The sequence below is a fragment of the Ambystoma mexicanum genome, chromosome 8 (genome assembly GCF_040938575.1).
Source record: "Ambystoma mexicanum isolate Mex_15411 chromosome 8, UKY_AmexF1_1, whole genome shotgun sequence".
Taxonomy (NCBI): Eukaryota; Metazoa; Chordata; class Amphibia; order Caudata; family Ambystomatidae; genus Ambystoma; species Ambystoma mexicanum.
This window is the reverse complement of record NC_090929.1, coordinates 963909252-963926366: the sequence shown is the minus strand read 5'-3', so window position 1 is coordinate 963926366 and position 17115 is coordinate 963909252. Positions and strand designations below refer to the sequence as shown.

General features: G+C 45.6%; 1 protein-coding gene across 1 annotated transcript in view; it reads left to right on the top strand.

The window, feature by feature from the left end:
- C1QA (complement C1q A chain) overlaps positions 1-16051 on the top strand; it is a 36164-nt gene extending 20113 nt beyond the window's left edge. The window contains exon 3 of the mRNA XM_069610874.1: positions 14953-16051. Coding sequence (XP_069466975.1) covers positions 14953-15545 — 593 coding nt within the window. The 3' untranslated portion in view covers positions 15546-16051. The remainder of the gene's footprint in view (positions 1-14952) is intronic.
- Positions 16052-17115: the final 1064 nt, after the last annotated feature.

Genomic DNA, 17115 nt, shown 5'->3' with positions numbered 1-17115 from the left:
CCCTTCCCAACACTCTACCACCACCAACCTGCTTCTACTAGGTGACTTCAACATCTACCTAGACTCCCCCGGTACAGTAACCACCTTTTTCAATGACCTCGGCTCCTTCCTATCCATCTTCCTTTCTTCCTTCTGGCCCTTCACATTCTGCTGGACACGTGCTGGATGTTATCATCCACTCCAACCTCTCTCTCTCTCTCTACTCCCCTTGTCACCCCTCTCTCCTTGTCTGACCACCCTCTCCTCACCTCCCACTTGGGTCCCTATGGCCCTGTGACAACTCCTCTTTAAGCTCTGCCAACCTTGTTCACAAACATCCATCTGATGAAACGAGTGTCAGCTGCCGCCTTCTCTTCCACCTTCATTCCCCCTTGCCCACCCAACTCAGATGTTTCCGCTGAATCTGTCCTCAGCAACCTCTATCTGTCCATCACCAACACCCTTGTCATCCTTGCCCCAGTCATGAGGATCTGCCTGAAACCTGCCTCCAAGCGTAACACCTGTGCAGGGCTGCTGAATGGAAGTGGCCCACCTCAGGCTCACCCTCTGACAAACTGGCCTGCCGCCTGATCCAGAGACACTACAGACTCTCCATTCATGCCAAAAAAGAGCCCACATTTAGGCGCGAATGTCCAATGTGTCCAACAACACGGCTGAACTCTTCAAAATCTGCAGGAAACTTGCCAACCCATCCGCAGCATCGTCTGCCCATACTCCTTCTCAGGCCCTCTGAAATGCACTCGCTTCTCACTTCACTTCCAAAACCCAAGACATACTGAAACGCCTTGTCATGCACTCTCCCAACCCAACCCTCCCTGCTCTGCCCCCCATGATTCAGCCAGCTCTTTCCTCCTTCCCCTCCTTCACTCCTTTCTCCATGAAGGTCTCGTCCAAACAGGTTGTTCCTTGCTTCTCCAGAGCCATCAAGGAAAACATGCCTCTCTCGCCCCTGCCCTGGCTGATCTCTTCAACCACTCCTTTGCTACTGGTTCTGTTCTATCCTCCCTAAAGCACTCCCTTGTGTGCCCCCTCTGCAGACCCTTCCTGCCCAGCCAGCTACCACCCCATTTCCATCAGCCCCTTCCTGGGAAAACTACTTCAGAAGCTAGCCCCCCAACTCAACATTCATATCGAACTTGTTGGCGGCCTACATGACCACCAGTCTGGATTGCAAGCATCCAGAGGCATGGAAACTGCTCTTCTGAACAACCGTGAAGAACGACTCCCCTGCTGTCCTCATCCTTCTTGATCTCTCTTCTGCATTTGACACAGTGAACCATTCCATCCTCAGACAAAGGCTTCATGACACCCTTGGGATCTTGGAGCGGGCACTGGACTAGCTTACCTACTTCCTAACTGACAGTTCATCCATAACCATTCTGGGCCCTTTCTCATCCCCTTCTTCCTCTGCCACCTGTGCTGTGCACCAGGACTCCATTATTTCGCCCTAGCTCTTTAACATATACATTTCTCTGCTGGCACACCTCTTTTCCTCCTTTTTCCCCAACTTCCAGTGCTACGCTGATGATACATAACTTTTCTTCAAACTTCCAAATGTTGACCTTGCACCCTCCTTCATCCCTGACTGTCTCTATGTCATCCAGGCCAGCACAACAGAGATTCTCCCTATTTGGTCCCTTGCACCACACTTCTTCCCTGCACTCTGGCCTTCATCCATGCCCCCCTGCACTGAAGCTAGGAATTTTGGAGTCATCTTTGACTCCTCCCTTTCCTTTATCCCTGATATCCAGGACATTGTCAAGAAGTCCCACTTTCAGCTCTTCCTTCTCAAAGGGACTCTAGAGTTCCTCACCATCCGCCAGAGACTCAATTTTGCCCGTGCTCTCGTTCTCTCCAGGCTAGACTACTGCAATAGGAATTAATCTTCCTTCCTCTATCCTGCAACCTCTTCAGCTAACCCAGAATAGGGCAGCAAGACTTATCTTTGGCCTCAAGCCCAGGGACTGCATCTCTACTGCATTTCAAAGCCTTCACTGGCTCCCGGTCTCAGCACGCATTAAATTCAAGTCCCTCTGTATCATCCACAAGCCTATCTGGGGCCGGGAACCACTCTATCTTCAATACCTAGTGACCAAATACTCCCCTTCTAGGCCCCTCTGTTACTCTGGCACCAACTCACTGCGTGTGAAGAACTTTGCTAAACAGAGAGCTTGTAGGCGATCACTCTCCTCGGCTGTCTCCCTCCTGTGGAACAGCCACCCTCTCGACCTGCGTCTTGAGCATGACCGCCAAAAGATCTGAAAAAGCCTCAAGACCTTTCTCTTTACCTCGTCCTTCTCCTCCCCTGTTCTTCTGCTAATCTTACAGCAGTGTGACTGATGTACAGGGCCCTTATGTGTCCTCGGTCCTCGATCCCCCATATCACTCATCCCAGCCACTGTCCTGCTGCTGCTCTTCTCCTACTAGCACTTACCCTGAGCATTTATCCATAAGTATCAAAGCACTTATCCCTCAACCCTTCCCCCTCTGTACTTGCAGGTTCAGAACACTCACTTCCCTTTGTTTTCATTATTTGTTTGTACTATTAATTCAATTATTTATCCTTTGCTGTAATTCATTGTCTTCCTCTCCTGTTCCCTCGCTGTTTGCCCTGTGGGAGCTTTGAAACAGTGTTGTTAATTGTATAAGTCCCTAACAAGTGACCAATAAATAAATTAATAAATAGGTAAATAAATACATAAGGTTGTCAGCTATTCATAACATATCATGTACAGTGTGCATATATCTGTGCATCATCACCTGGAGGGTACCAATGATGGTATATGTGTTGGTCATGAATATGTACTTACAGATAATTACTCCTTTCTTTACTTATATGGTCAATAGGAGACAGTGCTTCCCATCTGAAGCTGGCCTCCTACCCAACTGCAGAGCCAGCATGAAGCGAAATATAATGCAACCCATGTCACAACAGGGAATAACATTGAAAGAAATAAGGCCAACTTAAATGTACATTCTGGATCTACATGTCAGTGCTGGAGTCCTACTCTTACCGCTCAAGCTGGTTGGCCACATAATAGTTTGATGCATCATTTTCCACAACATTACCACTCACAGGAAAACACCACTGCCTGAAAATGACATCTTTACAGAGTATGTTAGAAATTGATAATTTTCTACCGTGACACTACGAAAGACTATAGAAGGCTGTTTTTAGAAAAATGGGTATATTGCCCCAGTATGGTTTTTAGTGAAGATCTTTGGGCACGTTTGATAATAGGAACTAATACATCATTGACCATAACACTTATTAGATTTGTGAAGAAAATTCATGAACTTTTATATTAAGATTTATATTATAAAATATAAGGTATCCTGATAATATATTAGATGATGTTTGTCTTCTTTTATTAACTAAAACCTTTTGTATAATGTTTATGTATATTTTTGTAACTTGTAATAATTGTGAAAGGTGTTTCTTTAAAACTGTAACACATTAAAACAAAATAGAAGATCAAGTAAAAGATGCTAGTCCAAAATGTCATTAAGAAGTCTTCACTTGATGCTATTTTGAAGTGTACATAAGCATGTGTGATCATTTGCCATCATGTCCAAAATTACATTTTCTGATAATTATTTCTGTTACAAGTGTCAATATGATACAACTTGCTTTCTGTATCATGTTGTCAGTACACTTTAACTGTCCAGCTGTTTCAAATGCTGTAAACTGCTATAAATGCAGAGGTCAAGTCCTACAAATTAAAGTGGGGGGACTTCTCAACAAAGGCAATGGGATGTGACGTCAGCAGAAATTGGCAAATCAAGGTGAAATATGCACATTTCATTAAATTGGCTTTGCATAACCACCCAAACTGCACAGGACAAATGCCATTTGCCTTTCATACAATCAACACACACACAAAATCAAAAGAGGATATTTTCTTCTAATAGTGTTTTTGAAAATGTTAAAAGGGGTGCATGTTTTAAACTCCAAGAACCAATACAAATGCTTTCCCTGATACTTGCAGTACCGAAATGGGACATTTCACCTTTAGCTATGTTATTTTTTATCAGGTTATATAGTGCAGTGGTGAAGTGTCCAGCCTGCAAACCTGACAACTGTGTTTTTATCCCTGAGGTCGGCTTTAATTCATAAATTCAAACAGGACATTCACTGTTTCTCATTTTAGCTGGTGGGGGGGGGACTGAGCCCACCCTCTGAAAAAAGTCAGTGAACTCCGTCCCCCCGCGTTTTTCCCTCCACTTGAGTCCTATATAAATGATGGTCGTTTGATGTAAGATAGCTCTTTCACATATAATTACTATTGTTGTACTACTTCCATCACTTTATACAAGAATTTGCTTGTCAGTAGAATCACTCTGACTTAGTGGAAGCGACCGTTTAAGTGTGCACGTGGGACCCCATGATGCAGCGTGCTGGCTGTCCTGTGCTGGGCTTACCTGGCATTGCCTCTTTTGTGCTCCCCCTGTGATGCTTTGGCTGCTGTGGTCATGGTGTTTTGGTTCCCTGGTGCTGGTGTGCTCTGTTGCTGTTTTGCTGCCTATTTCCTGGCATCCTAGTGCGCTCCCCTGCCTGGTGCTGGGGTTTTCATTGCCTGAGTTACGTTGGACGGTTTCTGGTGTTAACTTCTGGAGGCCTGGAAGCAAACAGACCTGCAAGCCGAGTCCTGATGAAACAACGGTATCTGAGGGTTTAGGCAGGTGACACATCACATTAGTTCTGGCTTTCAGTCTATGTTATATTTAAAGCAGGAGGCACACTCTTTGCATGCTGACCACTGGCTCAACAGCCAGTGTCTGTGCCTGTGCTAGTATACGCAGGTAGCACATTATAGTAAATGCTGTGTGTAATCTGGGGCGACTTGTTGGATGAAGTACTGGGAAGTTGTTCTCACCTTTGTTGCTTATCCAGTAGATAAGGGTATGTTAGCAATGCCCTTGATAAGGCACCCTGAGTGGGACGGCTATGCCCAGATGTGGGTCCTGTGCTTGCTGGCCCTAGAGACCCCAGCTACTCCTCACTGATGAGGCCAAACAAGGACAAAACATGTTTGGGGATGCTTGCGGTCTCGTGCAGAGGGGATGTGACCAAGCAGTTCAGGAGTGATTGTCCCTTTTGGGGTGGGACCAAGCATGATTTGCATATGGTCTTTCCCCTTTTGTAGTTGCTTGGCAGGTGAATTACAATGGTCTGGAGGGTTGCCCAGAGCAATGCCGGAGGTTAGGATTAATTCCAAACCGTCCAGCTATCACCTCTTTTGTTTTTCCTAAATCACCCCAAGTGGGATTGGTATGCCCAGACGTGGGTCCTGTGTCTGCTGGGCCTACAGACCCCAGCTAGTCCTCATTGCTGAGGCTAGAAAAGGCCAAAACATGTTGGGGATGCTTGCAGCCTTGTGCAGAAGAGATGTGACCAAACAGTTCGGGGTGGACTGCCCCCTTTGGGGTTGGACCAAACCTGATTTGCATATGGTCTTTCCCCTTTTGTAATGGCTTGGCAGGCAAAGAATGATGGTCTGAAGGGTTGCCCAAAGCAATGCCAGAGGTTAGGATTAATTCCAAACTTTCCAGCGATCACCTCTTTTGGTTTGTGTAAGTCACCCCCAAGTGAGATGGACATGGCCAGATGTGGGTTCTGTGACTGCTGGCCTAGAGACCCTAGAGACTCCTCACTGATGAGGCCCAATAAGGGCGGAACATGTCTTCAGATGCTTGTAGTCTTGTGCAGAAGGGATGTGACCAAGCAGTTTTGGCTGGACTGTCCCTTTTTTGGTGGGACCACTTCTGATTTGCATATGGTCTTGCCTCTTTTGAAATGGCTTGGCAGGTGAAGAACGATGGTCTGGAGGGTTGCCCAGAGCAATGCCAGAGGTTAGGATTAATTTCAAACCTTCTAGCCATCACCTTTTTTGTTTTGCTTGATGAGGTCCCAGCTTTCAAAGTTACTGGGATCTCTGGCAATAAGAATTATGCTGAATCAGCTACTCATTTAAGATTGCCTGATGAGGGGATCTCTCAGGATACCCCACGTACAAGGGAGTCCAACTCTGTTTTATCAGAGTCAGGTAGTCCTCTAACCTCCTCCTTATTCAGAGATAATTGTCTGTCATAGATGCTGGATTTAAGTGCCAGGCACAAAAAGCCTATCAGGGAACTGAAAGTTGGAGGGGGTGAAATTGTGTGTGAGGTCGGATTACAAAAACTCAAACTGACTTAACAGAGGGGGGACCAATCAACCTGTGTGGACATTAGTCCTGTTAAGCCATGATATGTCGAAGGAGCAATATCCGTCAGAGAAGGAGCCATTTGCAGGAACATTAGCAGATTCTGCAGATGGCCCTGCAACCATTGGAAATCACCTATCACACTCAGTTTTACAAGATCATTTAGCTAAGGAGTTGAACAATTTGGGTAATTGCCAGTTGATGAAGGATTGTATCGTTACTAATCTGACTCAGTACAATAACTTCAAGGATTTTTTGTGGAGGCGGAGTAGCCCTAACCTTTCCTGAGTGGATCCCTGTTTCCATTATCCCCACTCAGGTCTAATTCTCCTTTCAAAGCCTGGTCTGCAGGCTCTCCTTCTCCCCTGTCTCCTCTCTTACTCTAGCCACCTTCTATTGGCCGCCGGGACAGTCCACCCTCTTCCTCATGGAATGGACAGCCCTGGCCTCTTCTCTACTCTTCTCCTCTTCCCAACTCCTCTTGCTGGGGGATCTTAAAATTCATCTTAACTATCCGGACTCCTCAGGACCTTTCCGCAACCTGCGTGACTCTGTTGGTCTTTCCATTCTACCCTCTTGTCCAACACACACTGGTGGCCACACCTTGATGTTCTCATCTCCACAGACATCCCACTTTCTATGCCTCTCACTACCCACTCTCGTGGACTGATAATTCTCTTCTCTCTTCTTACTTGAAGCTATCTTCTCCTTTTGTAATGGCACACCCTACACCACCTGCTGCCTTCACGGTCATCCGACCCATGAAAAGAGAATCAGTGTCGGCCATTGCCTCCACCTACTCTCCTCCTTCTACTCCGGCCGCTGACTCCCACCCTGATATAGCCCTCTCTAATATTCACCATTCCATCTACAACACTCTTGACATTCTTGCCCCTGTCATGAGGGTCCGAATGAAGCCTGCCAAAAAGTCCAACTCTTGCTACAAACCCAATCTAGCTGCCCTTTAAACTCAAGTGCAGGTCAGCGGAACGGAAATGTGGATCTTCAAGTACACCCTCTGACAAACTGGCCTGCCGCCTTCTTCAAAGGCAATGTAGATGGTGCATCCGCTCCAAGAAAAGAGTCTAAATTCAAGCCCACATCTCTGCAGCATCTAACAACATGGTCAATCTTTTTAAAGTCTGCAGGGAGCAGGCCAACCTTACTGCAGCCACATCCTCAACTGCACTCACACAGGCCCTTTGCTCATTCCTGGCCGCACATTTCACCAGAAAAACACAGGACATCCTGCCCTCACTCTCTTCCACTCCCATTCCTGCACCAACGTCTCTTGGGCTCCCTTCGGCTGCCCCCACTCTTCTCCCTCTTCTCTCCTCTCTCTCCCCAGTCACACCTGTTGATTTCGCTAGACAAGTTGGGTCTATGAAAGCCTCTTCTAAACAGGGGGACTCCTGCCCCTCCAATACCATCAAGGACAATATTGACACTCTCGCTCCAGCCTTAGCCGACATCTGTAACCTCTCTTCCGCCACCGGTGTTTTCCCCTCTCCTCTCAAGCACTCTCATGTGCACCCTCTGCAACAAAAAAAACTCTGCTGACCCGTCCATTCTGGCAAACTATTGCCTGATCTCCATTACCCATTTCCAGGGAAAAATCCTGGAGAAGCTAGCTATCACTCAACTTACTCTCCATACTGAATCTGTTGGTTGTCTCCATGACCATCCGTCTGGCTTTAGAGCTCCCAGAGGCACAGAAACTGCTCTTCAGTACACCCGTGAAGACCTGCTCTCAAATCTTGACACTGACTAACTCTGTCCTCATTCTTCTCAATCTTTCTTCTGCTTTCGATACGGTAAACCACAACATCATGATCACCCGTCTCCGTGATACCCTGGGCATCACAGATCAGGACCTGCCGTGGATCGCCTAATTTCTCTCTGACCAGCCCTCTCAGGTGGAACTCTGGACTTTTCTCTCCTCTACTGCTCACTCTACTTGTGGTGGCCCCCAGGGATTTAACCTTTCCCGCTGGTTTTTCAACATCTACATGGCCCTCTTGGCCCATATGCTCTCTACCTTTACCTCTAACTTTCAGTGTTATGCGGATGACACAGAGCTCTCTTTCAGGCTAGCCTTGGCCTCCTCCTCGTACTCCTCCTTATCCCGGATTGTTTATCCGCAATCAGACATGGTGTGCTGCTAACAATCTCTGCCTGAATGCCACTAAAACAGAGATCGTGCTAATTTGGACCCCTGCTCCCGCTTCCCACTCTCTCACTGTCCTGCCTTCCTTGGTCCCATACCCTTACCTATCAATGAGGCAAACAATCTTGGGGTCATCTTTGACTCCACTCTCTCCTTCTCTTCTTGCATCGCAGACATCTCCAAAAAGTCCAACTACAAACTGCACCTCCTCTGTGATATTCTACCTTTTATCACTTCCCCCCAGAATCTCATCACCTCGAGAGCCTTGGTTCTCTCTAGGCTGGACTATTCCAACAGCCTCTTTCTCAATCTTCCTACTTCTACTCTTCATCCTCTGCAACTCATCCAGATCAGAACAGTGAGAATTATCCTTGGCCTCAAGCACTGGGACTGCGTCTCTCTGGCACTGAAATCCCTCCACTGGCTCCCCGTGGCTGCAAGGATAAAGTTCAAGATCCTCTGCATAATTCACAAGGCTTTCTGGGGCCGGGGCCTGCACTATCTACAACGCTCTCTTCCAAAATACTCTCCATCTAGAGCCCTCTGCTCGTCCTCCTCCAATTCTCTGTGGGTGAGCCACTTTCACAAACAGAGATTTGTGGGTAGATATTTGTCCTCTGAAGGTGCCTCCCTCTGGAATAGCATCCCTGCCTCTCTCCATCTTGAGTCTGAACACCTTAAGTTCTGGAAACTCCTCAAGACCTTCCTTTTCTCTTCCGCCTTCTCTCTCCCTCTACCTTGCTAAGTCTTATTTCCTTCTTTCCTCCCTAGAACCCCCCCTCCCCCGGGCCAACTCTGTTCAGTTTTTGATGACTGGTTGCCTGGTTCACCTGCAGAGCCTAACAGGTTCCATGTTCCCCTGCCAGTCTTTTGCACTAGCCTCCGGGCCCTACACTTTTTTCCAGCATTACTGCACTTTCAGCTTACGCTCCATGAGTGGGGCAACCTCTCTTCACTTAACCCAGGGCCCTGCTGAACCAGACTCGTTTTGTTCCCCCCTCCCCTCCCTGTCCCCACACCCATATATGTACGTATGCATTACCTAAATGTTCTAGGGCCAGTTGATTGTCTGTCCTGTCCTCCCTGCTTGCCCCCACCTTTTCTCATCTACCCTTCCCGAGCTTGGTCACAACAATAACTCTTCATGCACTTACTCTAGGAGAATTGTCAGTTGGCCTAGTATTCTAGGCCTAAGAATGGTTACTGTTATTACCTTGTTCCCTTTCCGCCTTGAAGCACTTTGAAGCACTTCACCTGTGTATAAGCGTTGTATAAATAAACTATAAATAAATAAATAAAATCATGACCCATATAATGCCAGCACTAGGGCTTGCAGACCATGATCCAGCCAAAGTAATATTAACAACAAGGTGAGGGGGGAACACAACAGGGGCATAGTATATTTGCACAAGGTACCCAAATTAACCCCAAACCAGCTGGAAAAAAGGACGCACTTATAAATAAATGCACACACTGGTTCCTTGCAGTATTTGGCTGCCTATCCACAATTCGAGAAGACATTGTAAACTGTACCAGACAGCACTATCTGGGGGAAAGTGCCTTTAATTTAGGGATCAGGGAGTGGCCAATTGCATCCTGAGCATCAATATGAGACTTAGCACACGTCTTAATAGTATGATTGGAATCTGTGCCCATACTCCATACAACAAAGAGCATATTCCAGTAACCAGGCCCCAGTATCCTGTGCTATGTCGTGCAAATGGGGTGCGGTCGGGAACTAGGACCTGGGCTATGCCAGAAGGACTGGAGACCTGGGACTCCTCGCTTATTGGAACAGGAACTAACCACGATATCTTCCCGTTGGACAATGGTTGAGCATTGGGGATTTGGGAGTGTTACTGTTATGTCATCATATGGAAGGATGGATTATTATTGATATTTATTTTAGATTTTGTTGTATGTGTTAGGTGACCTTTTATGGTTTTATGGATGAAATAATGTTATTGACTGACTGACTTACTTTAAGTTTCTATTTCGGTTCAGAGATTGCTCGCAGCATGTGTTTGCCCTCCTACCTCTTGTGTAATGCCCACCCTGCATGCATTTGCCCTATGAACTCTATCAGGTCACATGCGTTCTCCATTTAACCTGCTACCAGACCTTGCCATCATCACATTCAACACAAACTTAATTGTCAGTGGAATTTGCATTCTCTCAGGTAACCTCATTGTATACAGTGTGATACAGGCTGATCTTCTATTGGCAACATGCATCTACCTCGTTGCCTGCCACTGATTCTTCCTGGGCTATTTCTAAAGTGGTGCAATCTTCAGCAGGTGCTCTCTTTCTCACCTTATTCCTGTCTACTGGCTCCCATATTTCAGCTTCTCCAGTCTGCCCTTTAGAAAGACATGCATTTCACACTGGACATTACACAATGTTCTTCAAAGTACAACTGACAATGCACATACATTACCACACCAACGGCCCATGGAGCGGAAGGTGTGAGTAAAAGTATGGCCAGGCAACCGTTGAAAGTATGACTTTGATGACTTGTGATGTAGCCACAACATGAGTGCCTTCCAAATTGCCCCCGTCCATGATAGCCAACACCATCTCCCTGATGGGTGTCAGATTCAAGATGTTAGAGACCCGCTGCCCGTTGAACAGATCCCTTTGCTACCAGGACCATCTTGTGAACACTTTGACAGAGGTTGTACCATCTCATTTTGCCTTTTTCTGAGTATTATTTGGTAGTGGCAAATGAATTAAGCCTCATGAGGCTGTATCTTCCACATGGCTTTCTTTGTGAACATGTAGGTAGGTATGATATGTATGAGGCTAGTTGATTCTCCCTCAAATGACTTAATTCACTTGAGTCTTTAACTCCCTTGATAAAACCCACTGTTTCTCTCTCTGTTCTTCTGGTTAGTCATGTGCTACATGTTTCACGTGCCCCAATGTTCCTCATGGTGCACCTAAGTCACATATTCAATAGTTCCGTTTTCACAGGATTTTGCTTTTTTGTTGTTTGCTATGCTTGCACTGCAAGCCCACTCAACGATTCTTGCGCACACAACCAGCTCTGCATGAACTGTAACATGGGTGTATGACTCACAGATTTCTCTGCTGACCACAGAAATGGCTGCATCTTATTCCACTCCTTTCAGGCACTCATTCTTCCCATGTGGGCATGGAGCTCGGTGTGCACTCGACATAGTCCTGTTACATATGTCATTATTCAGTGTAACTGTTTCCTGGAGCATATTGTAGCATACATTTGACACTATAGCTATGGAGCCTGCTAGTGATGGAACTTGCATTTCCAAGCACATGACACGTTCAACAGTGATGTTCCCTGATCGAAATCCATCCTAACTCAAAGCACAGTGCTATCACGGTGCTGTCACAGTGCTCTGACGATCCCATGACTCTCACTCATAAAATTATATGATATGATATATGATATGGAATTTACAACGTGCCTGTACACAAGTGTTTCTAGGCCTGAGCCTAAATTGGAGCTAAATCACTGCCCAAGTCTAGATTGGAGCCTCAGTTCCTCAGTATCACCCACTGCCATGCAATATTTAATTGTTTATTTTATTTATATGAATATACCAGAGGAGCAATGCAATTTTGCTCATAAAAGAACATGCAATAGAGGCGAAATCAGATTTGATGGGAAGCAGTGAGCTTCTTACAATGGGGTGAGTTTAAGGGACATTATGACCAGAATGTGGAGGAGGGTAAGAGGAGCAGTCACCGGTGACAATACATAAGTGGACATACATATATTAAGGACAACCTACATTGGACAGTTGTAAGCGCAGGCGGGTGGTACAGCCAGCTGTGCTCGGGATGTGGACATAGAAGTGCTACAGTGGAGGCAGAGGAAGTGAGGGACAGACGGAGGCTAGAGGCGAGGGAAATATGGTAGCTAGCAGGCAGATGAGAGGTAGGTTAAGAGCTCAACTCAGAGGCGAGGAGTTAGGCTTTAGTTTGGTTTTGAGCAAATCCATGTGGACCGCTTCTTGGATGTCCTAGGGAAGAGGATTCCATGCAAGTGGAGCAAGAAGAGAGAAAGAGCGGAAGTAAGAGGAAGCACAGGGAGGACGAGGAGCCACAAAGGTAGTTTAGGAGGAAGAGCAGAGATTTCAAGTAGGCTTATAGAGTTGGATAGAGGAGGATAGATAGAGTGGTGCCTTACCGTGGACAGATTTGTGAACCAGGAGACAACATTTAAATCTGGCCATGTTTTGCACCTTCATCCATCCAGTCTGGTGAAGGAACGAGGAAGTAGGTGTGAAATGAGGGAGTTCAAAGAGAGTATCAGTAGCAAAGTTAATCATCATACCGAGAGAACAGAACGTATATTTGGGGAGACCAAAGAGGATGTTGGCAGAGTAGTACAGTTTAGAGAAGACAAGAGTGGTTAAGAGATGCTTGGCAGTGTTGAAAGGAAGGAGATGCCTTATGTTCCTAAAATTTAGGAGGTTGCGGCGAGCTGCTGTTCCAGTTTTGGAGATGAAAGAGAAGCTGTGAATAGGATCATAGATGACGGTGAGGTTTCTAGCAGAAGACAAGTAGGGGAGAGTGTGGATAGGCCGAGGAAGAGATGAGAGAGCACCTCTGGCAGAGAAGAAGAGCACCACTGTTTTGGTAGAGTTTAACATCAGAGATTTCAGAGTCATCCAATATTTAGTGGCAGAGAGACACATTGAAATTTTGATAGAGAGATCACAGGAGAGTTCAGGAAAAGAGAAAATGTGGGTGTCATCCACGAAGAGTTGGTACGAGAACACAAAGGAGGAGATTTGTGCCCCAAGATCAGAGGTGTAGAGTGTAAATAGGAATGGACCCAAGAAAGAGCTCGTGGAACACCAACAGTTAGAGGAGTGAGTTGAGAGGTGTTGATGCTCCAGGAGACAGATAATTGTTGGGTGCAAGGTAGGATTCAAGCCAGGCAGGGCCTGCAAAGGCAGCAGACTCTTCAAGGAGAGCAGTTTCGGTGGAGTGCCAGAAGCAGGAACCTGCTTGTTGGGGGTTCTAAAGGCTGAGGATGTCTAAGAAATTGATAAGATGAGTGAACACAACACTTACAAGTACTTTAGAGTAGTGTAGAAGGAGGGACACAGGGCATAAATTAGCTGGTAGTTTCAGGTCAATCCCTTGCTTTTTTAGGAGAGGGATGACCATGGCTGTTTTGAAAACAGACAGAAAAGCAAGCAGAGTCGAAGGCCCGGTTAAAGAGTTCAGCGAGGTGAGGGGCCACTAAAGGGGCAATAGGCTTGACTAGCTGAGGAGAAACATGGTCTGATGGGGCACAAGGAGAGTTAACATTCATCAGTAGAGACAGGACTTCATCAGTATTAGTGTGACTAACGTGGGAGATAGAGTCAGAGGATAATAGTAAAGTAGGCAGACATGCATAATAGTAAAGTAGGCAGACATACGTACTGTTGAGTTCTTGATAAGAAAACAGGTCTATAGGTAGCTTGTTGTTTAGAACATATTTTCATTTTCTATATTCATTTGTTTTTCCATTTGAAGCACTAGACACATTATATATAAATGAGAATGTCTGACAATAATTGAGAGAAGTGATCATGTAGTAGAATTGATTTGTACCTATTCCTTAGATATCAAGTCTTCTATTTTGTAAGGGAAGTCTTTTTTATATATGAATCTATTCACATGTTACCCAGCAATATGGGTTCTCTTACATTTTTTTATGAATGTCAATAGATGTATAACGTTGTATGTATAATAATAATAATACAAACTGCTGACGAACTTAGTAGTAACACCTTTGCAAGTGTGAATTGTTTGTGTGTATTAGTCGCATCAGAAAACAGGAGGTGTGTGATTGACAAGTCATGCATGGGTTTGCATGCTACACATAACACACTTGAGTAGAGCTCTATTTTGGAAATGAAGGGAGGTGGAAGAATGTCTTAGTTTACTCAGTTGCAAAGTCTACCTGTGAAAAAACCTAAGGCATATTGCTGACTGTGCTGTGCACTCCAAGTATCCCATCACAGAAACTATGCACCAGCAAAAGTGTAATGGTGTACGATATAAGCCCTACTGCAATTTTTGCTTAGCACAACACATATTCTTGTAATGTGTTTTGCATGGTACAGTTATGAATGCAAACATTGCCCTGATGCGAAAATGCATTTACTGACTGCTTAGTAGTAACACAACATTTCGCATTTTAAAACCATGCAAAGGTGCACAGCAGGTTGCATTTAGCATTGTTTGCAAGTGGTCTGGTAAAGAGCTAAACATCTCCGGTGCAGACCAAACAATGATAATGCAAATGCTTAACCCCCATCATCTTCTTATCTTAGGATATGCTTCTCCTTTAAGAAGCCATCGGGTTTTCTTTGATATTGTTGTATAAAATGCTATAATTGCTATGAATCTATTGGTAACTATGACAAATATGCCGTCAGAGTTGTTTCCATTACAAATTATAAAACATTTAACAATGTTCCTTAATTGCAAAAAATAAATATTTAGGTCTGCTTGCTTGAACGGTTTTGTGGCTGGACATGTTTTATTTTGTTAGTGTCCAATTTATTTTGTAATGCATGTCTTTTTTTCCTTTAGGTTTTCCTGGCAAGAGAACAGGAGTAACAGGAGCAAAAGGGGATTTGGGAGACCAGGGAGAAGCTGGTGATCCTGGCCAGGTTGGCTACAAAGGGCCGCAAGGGCCTCCTGGGCCTCCAGGAGAGCCGGGACAAAGAGGCCAGAAGGGGACAAAGGCAGACATGAAAACCCAAAAACGCACTGCCTTCTCTGCTCTCATAGACACAACCATAAAGAACAAGGTGGAAAATGGTGTGGTCCTGTTCAAGAAAATTATCACCAATCGTGAAAATGTTTATAATGGTAACACGGGGAAATTCACTTGTCCAGAGCCTGGGTTTTACTATTTCACCTTTCAAGTCACCTCTAACAAGAACCTATGCTTGAAAATAATGCAAAAAAGCAGAACAAAATCCGAGGCCAAAGTGGGGTTCTGTGATAGCAACAACCGGGGTCACAATCAGGTGAACTCTGGTGGCACAGTCTTGGAGCTTGAAAAGAATGATGAGGTGTGGATGGAAGCTAGTCCTGCCGATAGTCAACTGTTCGAGGTTTCCGATGCCAACAGCGTCTTCAGCGGCTTCCTTCTCTTCCCAAGGGTTGTGCAACCATAAGTAAAGTGCCACAAGTGGGCAGACAGCAAGCAGGCTCAAGAGTGCACCTGATCCTCAACAAATATTTCCCTGGAATGGCGAAAACCTCTTTGCAGATGTAATTGTTGAGGCATTTGCTTTGGCCCACTTCTCCTGTCCTTGCCTTGTTTTCTTTTGTATGCTTCAACCCAAATGTTGTATTACAGATTCAATCATGCACACCCAGTAGGCAGATTGGGGGACCCTCCAAAGGGTGGTATGTGACGTACCATTACTCAATGCTTGAAAGGTCAATGAGCTGTTTGAAAACATTTTTTGAACAGTTTAGAAGGCTCTCCTCAAAAATGCAAATCTTTCGAAAGCCTTTGCCATTTTATCAACCTCAATATAGAGCATGCCGCATGGTTCAGTGATCCAATTAATGCATCGTAACGGTGTCCATGTTTATACACTAGTTTTAGATTTATGAGTGCCTTACAAATGACCAATAAATACATAAATAAATAAATAAATTTGTGATCACAGAACTTCTCAGTGACTAACCCTTAAAAGTAATAGGAAAACTAACTAGCTAAATCGAGGTAGTGGTGTAACAAATGTTCCTGCAGAAACATGGGATCTGTGCCTATCCTCAGCTATGGACATCGTGGACATCCAAAAGAAGAGGCTCTGCTCGCAGCAGGGGAGGTGCAAATACTTAGAGAAAACGGTGGTAGCGAAAGAGGGTGCACAAAAGACCAGAGAAGTCTAAAAGAGGCTAGAGCAAAAAAGCAACCCCAGACTATGACAACAGGAGTGGATAGGGTATAAAAGAAGAATTGCAGGTGAACAGTGCAGAAAACGACACATGCAAAGAGAGACAAAGTTAAGGAGAAAGATTAAACAAAGGAAGACATCTCTGGAGAAAGAAAGAAACCGAGGAAACAGAAAAACGTATTATAGAGTAATGAAAGGAAAACATGTGCAAAAGACACAATGGCCCTCATTACGACCCTGGCGGAGAACCATGGTGCAATTTGCACCATGGTCCATGGCGCTAAGCTGCCAACTCTGCCATGGTGGTTGGCGGACTTACCGCCCCATTCCGACCTTGGCGGGGCGGTAAGTCCCCAACCCCCATTTACCCTTCCCCATTCCCATTTTTGCCCCATAGGGTATAATGGGAGTGGGGAAGGCGTTAATTACGCCACCGTAAATTACGGTGGCGTAATTAACAACAAGTCCCGTAGCGCCATGGATTTTTCCGCCTGCAAAAAGCAGGCGTAAAAATCACCATGGCGCTACGGGAACTCGTACTCAGGCGGAAAGGGCCGCCATGGTTTACGCCGGCGTAAACCCCTTTCCGCCAGGGTCGTAATGAGGGCCAATGTTTGAAAAAGAGACATGCCGAGAGAGCAACAAGGGTCAAAAGGAATTGTATGCGGGAGAGCATGTAAAAGGGAGGGGGGCCTGCCTTGTGGAATTGTTGCGAGGTGAGGACTGGGAGACATGCTTTGTAAGCTTAATACAAGTCGCCTTGAAGTCCTGTGTCCTGGTACAGGCACTACGCCTGCAGCCCAATGTCTCTGTTTGGTCATGCAATCCCTTGGTG